The sequence below is a fragment of the Alternaria burnsii genome, assembly GCF_013036055.1.
Source record: "Alternaria burnsii strain CBS107.38 chromosome Unknown 697, whole genome shotgun sequence".
Lineage (NCBI taxonomy): Eukaryota > Fungi > Ascomycota > Dothideomycetes > Pleosporales > Pleosporaceae > Alternaria > Alternaria burnsii.
Genome location: NW_024066120.1, coordinates 259,723 through 274,812, shown reverse-complemented (window position 1 = coordinate 274,812; position 15,090 = coordinate 259,723). Strand labels below are relative to the sequence as shown.

Sequence of the window (15,090 nt, the reverse complement as noted above, 5' to 3'; positions counted from 1 at the left end):
TTCCAGGCACGGATCAGCGAAGTCCTGCAATCTTTTTTTGAAGGGCGCGCGAACACCAAGCTTGGCGATTATGCGCGAGCGAAATCGTTCGCAAAGATTGAACTTTGTGCATGCCGTAGCTGTCAACCTATTGATCGAAATCTTATACTACTAACTACTATATTCTGATCCTTTAGAGTGCTGTTGGTGTAAGCATGCAGTGTCAAAAAGGTCCACCTTCTGCGCCGCATGTCGAGTTGAACTCACACAAAGACATTTGCATCATGATAGGGAGGGGACGGACTTGCCGTTTTGAGAAGGCAACAACAGTAATAACAACCTACAGAACTACCAGTGATGATCTCGATACTCATGTGATACTTACATCTGGGTCGGCATCTTCATGCACAGGCACACCGGAAGGTTGATCAAGGATAAAGCTGGCCATGCCGCGATGCATCTCCGTTTTGTCACTCAATCGTGGCGTCACCGGCTCCGCATTGATCTCCAACAACACTAGACCCCACATGACCACATGCTGCAACGTGTGAAGACCGGTCTTTTGATCTCCTGATGCGGATTCCAAGGCGAGTTCCAAGACTGTCTCGCAGAGCAACATAAGCACTGCCTTCTTTGTCTTGCGTTCGAGCGATTCTTGTAAAGCCTCGATGGTGATATCGGTAGCCACATAAACGTCACGTTGAGATGATGTGTATCTGCCTATACTCGAACAAAGATATTGCCAGGCGGTGAGATAAGCTTTACGCTCACGGAAGGTCCTAATCGCTTCTTCTGTCGAGCTGCTGATGAGGTTATCGACATGTTTCAGTACCTCATCTTGGACTTCTGTACTAGGGCGCGGGTATACAGCCTTGGAAGCCCAATCAGTAGCCAGTCTAGTCAATCTCTCTTCAAATTCCCCGGCGCTGTCTGTCTTTCGCCGTTTTCGTGGCGGTACAAATTCCTGGCCGATAGCATATTGTGCCCACTCGTCACTATCTTCTTTGGCATATTCGAGTTTGAATTCATCGGCGATTGCGTCTTTTCCTTTTCTTATTTCTTCGCCATACATCCTATCGAGTCTGGACAGGTTATCGTCGCTGACTCTTCGCAGGACCTCAAGTGACATGCGTCTTTTGGGATTGTACCGTAGACAGCGCGAGATGACTTGGCACAGGCGCACACTGTATTCTGCGGGAATTTCTCCCAACGTTTGGGGGAAAATACTATCTCGGCTTCCAACATTTCCATCCCTCAGATTTTGAACATGGTTTGGGTTCTTGGATCGCTCTTGGACATTCTCGTAGAAGCTTTCCTCTTTGTGGGCCATCATTAGTGCCCACGCTGTCATAGCTAGACTCCAAATGTCCGACTTCTCCGAGATAAGCCACTCATTTGGTATCCAATGATCTTCGAACAATCCAGCACCGTCTCGTTCCTAATCGAGGTTAGCATCGCTTCGATAGTGCCAGCATCCCACTTACTGGAGGCATCAATCCCGGCGTGCCTTGGACCATCCTTTTTTGCTTCTCATATTCATCGTCTAGTTCAAAAGCGATGTCAAAATCAGATAAAACAACTCTTGGATAAGCGGGGTATTGAGTGTTGTTGGATCGAAGGAATATGTTGGCGGCTTTGATATCGGAATGAATGATTGGATGCCACACCACCGAGGTGGCATCCGAATCTGCGTCTTCTCCACAAGTACCCTGCTGCAGCGCTATCAGTGCCTCGGTCACCTGACTGAGTAGATACCAGATGAAATGCTCGGGTACAGGTTTCTTGGGAGTAGTGAGTTTATGCCCTTCGTAGACGCGTGCAAGAGTCCCAAGTTCGGCAAAAGACGAGTATATACTGAAGACAGTTGGCACTGATTTGTCATTGTTGCGACGATGGATTTTCTTAGTGCAAGGTCTTTCGCTGCTACCGCGGTATGGTATCATATGCGAACAATTGAGTTGGCTGATGCGCTGGTTCATAAGAATCTCGTGCTTCGCATCGCTGAACTCTTTCACATCCAGCGCCTCTAGACATTTAACTGTGATTTGCTAAGAACGATGAGTAAGGCTATCCAAATGCACCTACGCTGTAAGACTCACATCTTCGATTAACCCAGCATCAGTGGTTCGAACATAAAGGAAAACTGATTTGCGAGGCATCGTCCCCTTCTCATACCGCCGCTCATTCGCCGCGCTTTCATCAAGTCTAGTTTGATAGAGAGTCATCGCAAACTTCCAATTACCATCTTGATGGTTGTAGAAATCACGTCGCTGCCCCGCCGTAGGAGCCAAAAATTGTTTTCTTTCAGGACTGTTTCGAATATAGAATGGAGGCGAGCGCTCTCCACTTGAAGCTTCAGATATAGCTGTAGGCGTGTCTACACCATCTCCTTCCGGCGCGTCTCCAGTTGCACCTGACTCTTGCGATTGTTGTTGCGCTACCTGTGCGTGATCTACTGAAGTCAATGAAGCTTGCAGGGCCATTGGTGGAGCAATGGGTGGTGGAGTCGGGAGTGGTCTGACTGCTGTCGCCGCAGGTTGACCAGTGTATACCTTCGTTCTCCAATAGTTTTGCTTGTCTTTCCATTTATTCACAACCTTCCTTCCGCGGCTGCCTCGGGGAACTATGAAGATGAGCCACATACTCCGAATCTACTTTATGTTATATACATACATTCTTTGCCTCTCTTTCCGATAAGATGCCGCATCATCGCGAGAAATGCGTTCCTCGTCTGGTTGTCCAGGAAGCCATCGTAAAGGTTTGCATCAACGTCATCTATACTTTCATACGTGTCGATACTTCCAATATTGACAACGCGAGGAGCCAGGTTACCCGCCATGGTGGGTGAGTTGTCGTGATCGCTAGGTCGGGTTATGCGACGAGCTGCAAGATCAACTGCCTAACTCTACGAATATATAAACTCGCTGCGACATATGGCAAAGCAGCACCAACGCGTTTCGTATCGCTTTGTTGATCTCCTTTAGGTGTTGGTTAATAAAAAGACAATGGAAATGGAGATACCGAGATAGGAACGAACAATGTGGGGCGTGCTGAGCAAGGCGCTTTGTTGCAGCGGATTGAACTCGACTTCGAGCTAACCACTTTCCACAATATTCTGCAAGACCATGCGCTGTCCTCTAGATATCTGGACAGTACGTCGGAAAGTCACATAGCAGCAGCACATGGACGCACAACAGCAGCTCCACTGCTGTTGAACATAGACTAGCTTATCTCACTTCTCGGTTCATTAGATTATGATAAGCCCGCAATCGTATTCAGTTCTGACTAGCGAGTGTATTCTACCCCATATCTCTTATCGCATGACAAAGCCAACAGACAGTGGCAAGACTCCTTGTTCACATTCCGACCAATATGTCTTTGGATCACTACTGATCACACTCATACTGAGTACCGCAGTCGGTGCAATTACCGTTGTGGATTTCACAACAGATCGAGCTATGAGAAGGTTATTAGTAACATTTTGAATACCTAGAGGGCTACTTCAACCGCGGATTTGGAGCTAATCTCACCAATTGATCTGGCAACCGCTAAGGCAGCCCATACTGGTGCAGCCTCCACATCCTGAGTTACATGCCTGAAAGCAACCAGCACGCTTCTCGAGAGCACGACGATCCATCATTGCGTCTCTAGTCAAGAGAGATGTTATACCACGAGGCATGGCAGACATATCGCGAGGAAGGAGGTCGGCATTGATGAGTGGTCCGGGAGTAGCCGCCGCAGTAGTGGAGAGGATGAGACTGAGAGCAGCCGAAATGGTAGTGAGGTACTTCATATTGATAATGAAAGTCTGCTGATCGTGAAGTGAAGATGATGATGCGATTACTCGGAAGGTTTTGGTACTCCAAACGTGGCCAGCAACCACCTTTTTATATGATCCTCTTGTGACCAAGACCATACCTGCTCTGCCTAAGACGCACTTCTGATCACTACCAATGTCTGTCTGATAGCTTGGAAGCGTTGCTGATGAGCATGCTGATTTACTTGGTATTGTTGGCCAAGCCCCAGGGACAGCAAATGAACGCTTGGAGTTGGGTGACAGGATCGAAAGAGAATGCGAGATAGATTGCATGATTGTATATAATGAGCAATATGTTAGTGAGGAGCGCTTGGTATTCCGTTCCAAGTGAGACAGTTTCAGGCGTTCCAAGCGTTCGCCCTGCGATTGCTCTTACTGGAAATGAAGTTTTAGTCTAGCGAGGCAGTTCAGCTCTAACAATGATCGAGTGCATGGCGGGACGAGCCTTCCACTGCTATTTCAACTCAATCATACCGCTTTGAAGAATGGAGGCAAACTACGATGAGTCGGATGTGTGTATTCCAGGTCTAACCTGAGGGTGGCCTTGCCAAGCTGATTCTCAACGTAGACACGAACTTACGCCTTGCTAAGCTTATACGATCTAGCCAACGCTGAACGCTTGCTCATATTGAAAATCTTGGCAATGGCGTGGGATGATAGCACTACCAGTTAAGGGCCGTCAGGCTTGTCCGATCTCTCCTACGATATCGCACCCTTCTATGCGACATGGGGTACTCAGCAGCTGGGTCTAGTAGCAGGAGAGGATTCGTGATCGGAGGTTGGCTTAGACTTTTGGATCAATGTCGCGGCGACAGGCCGGTCCTGGATATGCGACGAGCTGGGCTGAAGGGTTGCGCAAGATTTGCAATTTCCTAAAGAATGAGAGGAGACTCGATGGTAGAATAGTCAAGATGTATATTGTCGTCGCCACTTATGACAGGTTTGCAGGCTCTAAACAACAATCATTTGCACACCGAAATGGGCCTGCATGATTACAATGACGAGCCGAACAAGGACAATGAGATGGTAATGTAACTGACAGGAATGAGTATACTTGGGAAGTAAGATGTCACTCGCAAGGAACTGTTGTCAGGGTAAGACGCTAATTTGGCATGCGAGGAGGTGAGAGGGGGTTTCCTCCGATGCGGGGTATTTGTCTAGCCCAGCGATGGTATCTTGGCGGGCGCGCTAACATGTGTCTCATCACAAATTATGCCTGAAGATCCTCCCCACATCCTAAGCATTCCTGAAACATGGTTATTACGGGTCAAGGTAGCAGTATGCGACCGTACAGATTATATCAAAACAGCTTCTCTATTGTGAACTAAGGCTGCTTCAGTACGAACGAACTGTTAAAACTACGAAGCTTGATGACCCTCATGTCTACGAGACGAACTACCGTTGAGCAAAGTCCGATACCCTAGACGACCTGGGTCTGCTGGATATGCGGCTCCTTCTCATCATCGCCAGAGCCGTGGAGGCGTTCCTTAGCGGCTTGCCTCGCGATAGCATCCATATCCACTGGAGCAACAGCGGCTGGACCATCGAAGATGCGGGCAATCTCCTCGAGTGTGGGACCCTTGGTCTCGGGGTAGACGAAGTAAACGAATACAAGCTCGACGGTGATCCAGAGAGTGTAGAAGAGGGCCAAATTCCAATGCTTAGGAAGGTTGTCCCACGCAACGGGGTTCGTCTGACCACCGACAGCGAGAATAGCTTGAACAGTAATGTTCATAACCATGAGACCTTTGGCACGAAGGGCGTAGGGGAGAATCTCCAGGGCGTATGCTACGAGTAGGCCAGACCAAGCAAAAGCATAGAAAACACCGAAGATCCACACGAATGGAATCTGAGCGTAGCCAGCTGCGGAATTGGTGTCGCCAGAGTTCTCATAGACTGCGCAGGTGACGGTCCAGCACACGAACGAAATGACCATACCGGTGGTGGCACCGAGAAAAAGTGGACGGCGACCAACCTTGTCGATCAAGGTGGCGGCGTAGACTGAAACGCAAAGAGCCAAGATACGCTCACCACCAGTAAGCTGAACAAGACGTTAGTACGGATTTCTGTACATCGTTTCAGGTAAACCTACACCCATCTTTTGGTTCTCGCTAGTGATTCCAGCGCCCTCGTAAACCAAGTTGATGTAGTTAGAGAAGAGCGCGTTGCCGGAGTATTGAGAGATGATACCGAGGGAGATAAGAATCGCCAACCTCCATCGGTTACCCTTTGTCTTGACGAAGTCTACGTAGCTAGAGTTCTTATTCGCATCGGCTTCCATACGGATGACCTCTCTCATCTCAATGTATTCGAACTGAACGGTTGCATTGTTCTTGTCGCCACCGGCATGGTAGTACGCGAGGGTGTCCAGAGCCTCCTCGTAGCGTTCCTTGGAGATCAACCAACGAGGACCTGGAGGGTTATATCAGCTTGAGTTCTCCGATCGTCCAATATGTGGGTCGAACTTACTCTCAGGAACCCACCAAAGAAAGCACAGTTGAAGGAATGAAGGAAGGGCTTGAAGAAGGGTGATAGATCTCCAAGACCAATCGTTGCTCGCTTGAGATGTACCCCATGCGATCCATGCGACGAAAAGCGCTCCCAGGTTCCACAAGCAGTTGTATACAGCAGTGAAGATACCGCGGTGCTGGGGATGGCAGATCTCGGTGAGGAGAATGGGCGAGCACATCTGGGCGAAAGAGTTACCGAACCCAAGGATAAACCGGCCACCCATGTAGATCTGCCAGTTCGTAGAGAAGGTTGAGACAAGAGCACCAGCAATCATGATGGAGCAACCGACGGCGATTGGGATCTTGCGACCGGTCCACTGGGTGAGGAACGGGACAAGGAAGAAACTAACGATCGAACCGATGTTGTACATGTTGTTCATCAGACCCAGTCGGTTACCGGAGGGCTCGTCAAAGTAAGTTTGCCAGTAGTTCATCTGTTGTGAAGAGTTCATCATCATGCTAGATAATTATCAGCCGAATCCAATGTGTTGCGAAAAGGAATACTCACCCGTCGTAACCAGTAGTTGCAGAGGCAATGCAAAGGACTGAAGAGTGCCAGAACAGCTTTCGCATGTTTGGATCCTTGTACCAGATGACCTTCTCAAACTCAGGCGCTTCCTCGCGAGCAACCGCACTGTTGCCTTTCGGCGCTCCCATGGACATGCCCACCATCTTGGATAAAGAGCGATGTGCGACAAGATAGCGTGAAGATTGGGTTGAGTTCAGAACCGGTAGGCTTTGCTACTGATGGGCGAAGTCCCTTGAGGATGCGACTTACGCTCGTTCAGCGTCCAATACTTATATTCGATCTACAATTACCACAAGAGACCCACACCCCGGATGAGCGACTCGCATGCTTACTCCACCGCGGGTTGACGGACATGGGTACCGCAATTTGCAGGAAGACAGCCTAACAGCAACGGAGGAAAGCACCAGTAAGGTGATACCAAGAGAACCCCACCGAGCGATCCGTTGGCACCAGGCCCGTAGCGCCGTAGGACTAGACTTACAAGACTAGAGAAGACCCGTCTTGTCATATCTAGGCACTGCTCGCTAATACCGATATCGAGGGTCCGATGCAATTTGTGGTATCCCCATGGGGTGTTCAGCTAGCTTCGAGAAGTCTGTGATTTAAACGCTAGAACATGGAACAACGATGGATGGCAGATCCAATAACAGGATGCAGTCTATCATTGGTGCTTGATAGCGCCTTGATATTGTTCGCAATAGTCAGTAAACGACGGAGGCATACATTGGAGGCATACATCGCGGGGCAAAGAAGCGGCAAGCGTAGGGAGACTTGCTTGCAAAGCCTGGTGGTTCTAGTGTATCACTTGGAGTTGATCAGATGATAGACGCCTTCATCACAAGATTTTGACGCCATCTGATTGGAAACGATCTTCGACGATGAGCCATGTGTTGCTTGGTGCTCTGTCTGCTCCGCGATGCCCAGCACCAAGGCCCCATACGCTTCCGGGCTTGATCGAAAGACCCCTCGAAGACTCTACACACGCCCTGTGAAGCTGTGACTCGTCCCGCGGATAATTTTACCTAGCATCCGGCACGTCTCTTGGAGTTCTGCACTGGAGTCTTGGAAAAGCCAACCATGGGTCCAGTTGTGGTAGGTCAAGCTCGTAATGCGATGCCATGACCTGCCAAGGTGGATAAATGGCCTTACGCACCGAACCTGACGTTCCGAGAGTCATTTTGTAGTGACGAAGTCGATAGTTGAGGTTCTGCATTGGCGGACGTCGAGAAAGCGCAAGTGACTACCAATATGTTCTCAGATAGGTTGTGAGGGTTGGACAAGTCGTCCCGCGGCAGAAGTCGCGTGTGCGACGCGAGGTGGCGGGAAGCTGATTAGGTGAATTTCGGAGCTATGCTGCAGGCCGCGTGCAGCCTTGGCATGCGCCCACGGGAGCCATCCGGAGTAATCAGCTACGGGGTCGGTGCTCGCACAGATACGACGGATACTTCAACTCCTTGGGTCCGTATCTACACAAACGAGTTCCAGGCGCCGAGCTGTTGGTGTCACTGCGATATTGTTCATGCGCAAGCGAACAGGCTAGTTGGGGCTTTCTTCCCATCGCAAAACGTCCCGCCTCGCCAACAGGTGGCTCGCAAAGTGGTACATGGAGTCGTGATCAATGGCGCTTTGGGACACAGAACCGACCTGGAAAGTCACCTTGGCGAAGACGCCCCCCGGTTGCCGGAACCGCGCTGCGCGTCTCAGTGCAGGTTGCCCATTTAACCGGCAAAAGGATATGGTGGTGGCGTTGTGGTGGAATACCGGTAAATGCCAAGATGCCATTCATTCCTGGGGCGGAGAGCGGAAATTCGGCACGTCGATGACTGAGACTTCGACATGAACTTCGCCGCAATGTGTTGAGGCTGATGGCAACTAGGTAGCAAATGAGTTTCTGCGTAGGACCGGACTGGATTCTGATTGCATTAACATTACTTACCCAAGTACATGAAGGAATATGCGTCGACACGCGCATGCTTCAACGTTGGCGGCATGCACTTCTGCAGTCAAGACTGAACCAAAAGCTGGAGAGACCTGTATTAAGGGGGATTCTTTCGATTATGGTAATAGTTCGAGCTGACACATCTTGAATAGGAGAAAGTAGAAAGACCTTGTTGCTTATATGGGGCTTCTTACATTGGCGAAAGCCATCTATTTTCTGAGGGAGGACACTTGTAAACTCCCACGGCGATACGATCAGAAAATTGAATCATGCTCTCGGCCGACCAATACGCCCACTCTGGACTGCGCGGCGATTATGACCTCTAAGACTGTCTCAACCCAGGTTGCTCTCGGCTTTAGACATGTCCACAAAGGGTGCGCAGCTACGCTCGAAACAAGCTTGTCGTAGAGAAGTGCGCCCCAACATAACAAATTGGGAGCTGTAACGTCGAATTCAAGCTACGCCAACTGGATTATACGTCTAGGAACGTAGTCATTGGGTATCTCCTCCAGGTGATCATGCCTGTCGTATGGAACGATACAGTACATATTTGCGAAGCTGATAACATTATGGCTGAACTACGACAGACCGCTCTTCTTCAACAACAGGCGACTGATGTGCCAAAGATCCACAATCTTTTCACTCCATCATGCATTTTCATATTGCAATCACTATACTACGCCTGATGATCTGCAGTGTCTTTACCAGTCGTACATCTGTCGAGTCCGCCTTCCCTTCCGAGTATAAACTACCTCGATGGCCTGTTTCGATACCTTGGCTGCGAACTTTTCTCTCAACATCGCGCCCAAGTCCGCTGCGACCGCCTCTGCCGTTAGTGAGAAGTATCCGGAATGCTCGATGATGATGGTTTCGAGCATGTCACAATCTAGTAGCCGCTCAAGCTTGTACTTAGAGAAGAGGTCGGCGGCTTTGTTTGGTTGGGTCGAACATTGCAGCCACATATCCGAGTCATCGTCCAAACGATAGTATGTGAGCTCTTCCTTATGGAAGCCAAGCTTGATGATACGCAGTCCTGTACACTGAACCGCTAGCTCAAGGTCGGCGTTCTCGGTAGTATCGCCTTTGTATCTGGAGAAGAATTCGAAGTCTAGTTGACGGACCTGTTCGAAGCATCCGTTTTCTGCCTCGAGGAAAGCGCGCAGAAACAGGTTGTCGTTATACGAACAAACGAGGATCTTGGAGGCAATGATGAAGTTCGCTACTGTTTCCTCGAACGTTTTCTTCGAGGTGAAGCACAAAACGGGCAAGAATCTGGGTTTCTTTGGGTCGTCTCCGCGCTTGACAGCGTCTCGCACCGCAACTTGGCCGATGAAAGGGAATGCCAGGGCCCAGATGAGAAAACGGATCTCCTTTGGTAGATCCATGAAGCGCGCAAAGCTGGGCCGTGGTTTCAAGCCATGCCGTGTAACGCCCGACCACGACTGGGCCGGCTCAGCAGCACTGTGATATCGTGAAGACAGTATCCTAGTAGACAAAGGAGGAAAATCGATGGATTTGAGCTCGAATGAGGCCGATGAATCGCGTCTGCGAGTCGGCTGCTGCTCTTCGGGTCTGCTAACGATGATCACCGGCATATCTCTGAATCACTAGTTACAGATGTCAGTATACTGTTCTCGGTAACTTTAATTCGATCGGCTTACGCTACGCTGGTCTTCCTCTCGTAAGATGGCTGTGTGCAACGGCTCTGTTGGTGGGATCAAGATCGACCGGAGAACTCAACACCGTGGTTGGTAAGAAACGATATTGAACCTGTAGGCGTTTATATACATGCATGGTAAGCGCGCTGAAGGCATCCACTGGTAGTGAAAGACCAAAAGGTATTCCGTGGTAGACAGCGTTGGAGTCATTGCTGCACGAGGCCATTCACGGACCACTTTTGGATCAGCGCATTGTGCCACGCGGGTGAATACCAAGCATTCTGCGATACTAGAAGGGGTTATTTAGAGGTGACTGCATCTTGCAGAGCTACGAGTATATTTGATCCTCCTGTATATTCAGGCGATTCGATCACCAAAGACGACGACGGTGGAGTGGTAGTTGTGAGTGGCTCGTCCTTGCTAGGCCATCGCAGGACCATGGAAAGTACGATTTTGGTCCGGCTACCAAGGAATTGTCATCTTTTCAACCAGAAGTGAGAAGCGAGTGACCAAGAGTATATGGAAGGTTTTCGCACACAACTTTGCTTTACCTTTACGTACCATGTAACTGGTTGCCTATGAAGCAAGCTTTTGTCTATGAGCTTGCAGTTGCTGGTCTCCACAAGACGCAACTTTGCGCATGAGACCTAACAAAAAAACACGTTCTTTCCATGGTCGACTGTCGTGCTCACGTGCGATTAAGTACAGAGACAACTAGATCTTGCGCGCATGTTCCTGCATCACTTTCCCATCCTCGATAACATAGTACTCTACACCTGCAGTAACACGCAAACTTTCTAGGTCAAACAGGTATTCCTCATCTTTCTTCACGACATCCAAGTAGAAAGGATCTTCGTAGGCTTTCTGAAAATCCTCGAAGTTTCGCACCCAAAAGTCCGCCATGCCATCGTATGAGAGTGTCGGCAGTTTTAAAAGCGCTTTATGTTTCGATGTAGTATGATACTTAGAAGAGTCAGCATCCATATGAAGAGAATTCGCATCGCTTCACGCAGGCAAGATTCTAGATTGGTAGAGGAAAGCTGACTTGGACGTATTTGACAATGCCGTGACGCTGTAGCCACGATGTGATAAGAGGGCCATGCTTATTTGCCCAATGGTCGTTAAATTCAGTTTCCGAAAGCTTGGGATTGCGATTCGCAAGGACAGTGACTCGAACCAATTCTTCTGTCGACATGGTTGCTATTGTTTGTAGATGTCGTGAATGTGGCTGGTGTGGCTAGAATGAAGATTGCCAGGGTCGATGACGCATCACTCTCTGCAGAAGCCCCAATCGGCGCCTCCTCACCCGCTCGCATACACTGCTCAACATGCTCTTCTCCAATGAGCTTTTGACCAGGCAATCTCTCATCTACCTGTCGCTGTACAACACGTCGCCAGTTTTGCTTTTACACTTTACGCGCAGCTTTAACGATGTTGGGAGCGATACGAGTGGTTCCCCACCCCTCCACAGATGATAAAGATGCTGCGATCAATCATCGGCCGCGAGTATTCTTAGCTTTGAGACAACACACAAACAGAATGACCTTCTGTCACTAAGCGAACGGAAGCGCCCGTGATGCGGCGATCAGTGACCCGAAGCCCCTCTTCTCTAGTGACGGCGTTGCTCGGTGAGGCCCCCGGAAGCTTTTACCCGGCTTCCGAATACATGAATAGCAACGTTACATCAACTACGCATATCAACACTCTATAAGCCTCAAAATCTGTTCTTTCCTGCTGAACCGCATCACTACCAGAAAGCGTGTAATTAAGATGACGTCCATTGATCAGCCACTGAACAGCAAAATACTGCTTATTACAGGAGGCGCATCGGGTATGTTTACCAGTATGGATGGATGGAGAATGTGCAGTTGATGTTTCCAGGAATCGGTCTCTGTGTGACGAAGCAAGCGCATGATCTCGGCGCGCGCGTTCTTGTTGCGGATCTCAGAACAACACCCGACTTCGATACCTTTGCCGCGAACAAGTCAAACATACTCTATGTGCAGTCTGACGTGACGCGATGGGCAGACTTCGACAAGATCTTTAACGCATGCGAAAAAGAATGGAACGACGTTCCTGATGGGTACGCCATCTGCGCGGGACTGTTCGATCCGCAGTTCTCCAACTTCTGGCAAGACCCAGAAGAGGAAGGGTACAAGCAGGTCGAGGTCAATGTGAATCACCCTATCAAGTTGACAAGGCTCGCTATCAGAAAAAGCTTAGGGAAGGGGAAGAGGGCCAGTGTTTGTATCATTGTAAGTAATGCCAGCATATCGACGTTTGCTCAAAAGAGCAGGGTATGATTGATCACAACATGTCTAACACGAAATCAGGCATCAGTTGCCGGCTTATCAGGCAACATGGCAGCACCACTCTATTGTGCAACAAAACACGCTGTGGTCGGATTTGTCAAGTCTATGGGAGCGACAGAAGTGCTCACTGGTGTGAAGATTACGACACTTTGTCCTGGCGCCGTCTATACGCCGATGATGGATGAGGCAAAGCGCAAACAATATTCCGTGACTACCGACACGGCATTGACGCCAGATGCATGTGCGAGTTCTCTGCTAGACCTACTACAGAAGAAGGAGTATCCGTGTGGAAGTGTACTTGAAATCACTCAGGTAGGGACGCGACTTATACCGGAGTGGGGTGTGGAGCCGCCGGCTGGTAAGGGTTCGGGGCAGGACCTAGATGAGAATTTCATGACGAACATGCTGCAGCCTATCAAAGAAAGGTTAGATGCGGAGAAGGCAAAGGCTTGAGGATATATATTTGGAAGGGTTTAGATGGATTACGTATAGGAAGAAACACCATTTATAAACCGTGGTAAGCTCTCAACCGAACTTTCGCTACCAAGTTGGAACAAGCCCACACAAGTGAGGTGTGTAAGGCGAGTATTGCGACCACCAGATGTCCTTCAGTCAATCAGATCATCCGAATAAGTACATCGGCTAGGATGTCCCGTTTCCACCCTTCATACCCTCAGCGCACTTGCCTTCTCACATCAGGCAGAACTGTCTAACACTTGGGCATTAACGGCTCGCAGTCTACCACCAGCTTGCTTTCAAGTTTTCCCTAATCTCTATCGTCAAGTCCTTTGCCAATTTCCTCCTTGGCCTTCTCCATCTCCAGAGCCTTATCCATCGCGCGAATCATATCGTCGAGAAAGGCACACGCAACGCCCTCTGGGCAATCTTCAACCATGGATCGCTTCTTTGCCTCGGGCTCCTCGGACTTTGCGAAATCATGTGTGTGCATCCATTTTTTGGGAATGGGAGCAGTGAGAACTTCATTTTCGGCTTCGGTGACGACCCTGGCGATGGGGCCGAGAGCCCCAAGACTGCTTGGGATGTAGGGGCGGGCGACAGGGAACATGGGAAGGGCGATGCCCAGAGAGATGGAAAGAGAGAGGACGAAGGCTTTGGCGTACATCTTGATGTTTGTGGTAGAGAAGCTTTTGCTTGATTTGATGTTTGGTATTGGTATTGTGGTAGTGGATGATAAGTCGTATTCTTGAGCTGTTCTGACTTGCAAGATACGAAATCTGTAGATGATGAGGATACAGAAAGAGGGTGATATGATGCAGGGCATTATATATGCTGAGAAAGTGCTCATATTTCAAGGGAAATTGGTACCGTAGTCAAGATGTGGATGAGACCCACGATGCTTGCACGATACAACACATCGCTGATCCAACTCACATGTGGCAGAAGCACCAAGATATCGATGTTATAAATGCACTCCGACTAACAGTTATAAGATATTCGCGTCATATTACTATCATGAGAACTTCTAACAGATTCTTGACCTATGTAGTCTTCCAATTTCTACGACTTCGCGCTCCCCCTGAATCTCTGCTTGAAGTATCCTTCAAATGATGTAGACAGAGTCTCTTCGAACATACTGTCGTTTGTCAGGCTCACCGGTTTCACAATATTGCCTTTACCATGCCTACCGTTCAACGAGTACCAAAAGCCCACTGGTGACGCGCTTTCGATGCGTTCATTAGGCGCCTTGTTTGGGTCGACCCAGACCTTATGCATCGCATCATCGCCCTGCATTTCTAGGCCGGCCAGTTTTCCAGTGTACATGCGCAGCAATCCAGTATTTCTAACACGCGATATCGTATTGCTGATATAGCTGAGGTATTGACCATCGCGCTTTTCGAACTTCAGTAGAGTAGCCACTAGGAAGTCCGCAGTCACCGAGGCGCATACTATTTGCTTCCACGTTTTGATCGCGAATAACATGGGTGACATCATCTTTCAAAAGGTTTGGGGTCGGTTCCAGGAACACACTATATTCTTGTGATCTTGGTTGTGGGTGTCGCTGCAGCCAATCATCATGAAGCTCATCTTGCCGGATTAGATGGCTGAGTGGATGGCGAACCATTGGCCATGATGTCGTATTTATGTGTATAGACGAAAGTACTGAGATAACAAGCAAATGCATTGGGCTCTCAAGCTTGAGGCTGAATGGATATGTTCCATACGGTCTTTGATTTGTGATGTATTTGGTGGAACCCAGACTCGGATAATTAGAAGCCCGTGTCCGCTATCGCGTCTTGGATTGTGGCTTGCGCTTCCAATTCAGAACCACTCAACGTGCTCACATACACATCCCGCATTCGAATTCTTTCCCTAGCTCCGAAAGGT

General features: G+C 49.2%; 7 protein-coding genes across 7 annotated transcripts; 1 reads left to right on the top strand and 6 right to left on the bottom strand.

Annotated features, from left to right (window-relative positions):
* Positions 1–349: 349 nt before the first annotated feature.
* GT037_008908 (uncharacterized protein) lies at positions 350–2,818 on the bottom strand (the record flags this gene model as incomplete). The annotated part of the gene is made up of 4 exons (XM_038933955.1): positions 350–1,417; positions 1,464–2,027; positions 2,079–2,602; positions 2,653–2,818. 4 exons carry the CDS (start codon positions 2,816–2,818, stop codon positions 350–352), a joined length of 2,322 nt encoding a protein of 773 aa, XP_038783300.1.
* Positions 2,819–5,216: 2,398 nt separating this feature from the next.
* GT037_008907 (hexose transporter protein) lies at positions 5,217–6,978 on the bottom strand (the record flags this gene model as incomplete). The annotated part of the gene is made up of 4 exons (XM_038933954.1): positions 5,217–5,837; positions 5,889–6,208; positions 6,266–6,765; positions 6,815–6,978. 4 exons carry the CDS (start codon positions 6,976–6,978, stop codon positions 5,217–5,219), a joined length of 1,605 nt encoding a protein of 534 aa, XP_038783299.1.
* A 2,497-nt stretch (positions 6,979–9,475) lies between these two features.
* GT037_008906 (uncharacterized protein) lies at positions 9,476–10,369 on the bottom strand (the record flags this gene model as incomplete). Its single annotated transcript, XM_038933953.1, has 1 exon — positions 9,476–10,369. One exon carries the CDS (start codon positions 10,367–10,369, stop codon positions 9,476–9,478), a length of 894 nt encoding a protein of 297 aa, XP_038783298.1.
* A 777-nt stretch (positions 10,370–11,146) lies between these two features.
* GT037_008905 (uncharacterized protein) lies at positions 11,147–11,627 on the bottom strand (the record flags this gene model as incomplete). The annotated part of the gene is made up of 2 exons (XM_038933952.1): positions 11,147–11,395; positions 11,478–11,627. 2 exons carry the CDS (start codon positions 11,625–11,627, stop codon positions 11,147–11,149), a joined length of 399 nt encoding a protein of 132 aa, XP_038783297.1.
* Positions 11,628–12,202: 575 nt separating this feature from the next.
* Positions 12,203–13,197, top strand: GT037_008904 (nad-binding protein; the record flags this gene model as incomplete). Its single annotated transcript, XM_038933951.1, has 3 exons — positions 12,203–12,263; positions 12,314–12,687; positions 12,766–13,197. 3 exons carry the CDS (start codon positions 12,203–12,205, stop codon positions 13,195–13,197), a joined length of 867 nt encoding a protein of 288 aa, XP_038783296.1.
* A 313-nt stretch (positions 13,198–13,510) lies between these two features.
* GT037_008903 (uncharacterized protein) lies at positions 13,511–13,867 on the bottom strand (the record flags this gene model as incomplete). Its single annotated transcript, XM_038933950.1, has 1 exon — positions 13,511–13,867. One exon carries the CDS (start codon positions 13,865–13,867, stop codon positions 13,511–13,513), a length of 357 nt encoding a protein of 118 aa, XP_038783295.1.
* A 395-nt stretch (positions 13,868–14,262) lies between these two features.
* On the bottom strand, positions 14,263–14,694 carry GT037_008902 (uncharacterized protein; the record flags this gene model as incomplete). Its single annotated transcript, XM_038933949.1, has 1 exon — positions 14,263–14,694. One exon carries the CDS (start codon positions 14,692–14,694, stop codon positions 14,263–14,265), a length of 432 nt encoding a protein of 143 aa, XP_038783294.1.
* Positions 14,695–15,090: the final 396 nt, after the last annotated feature.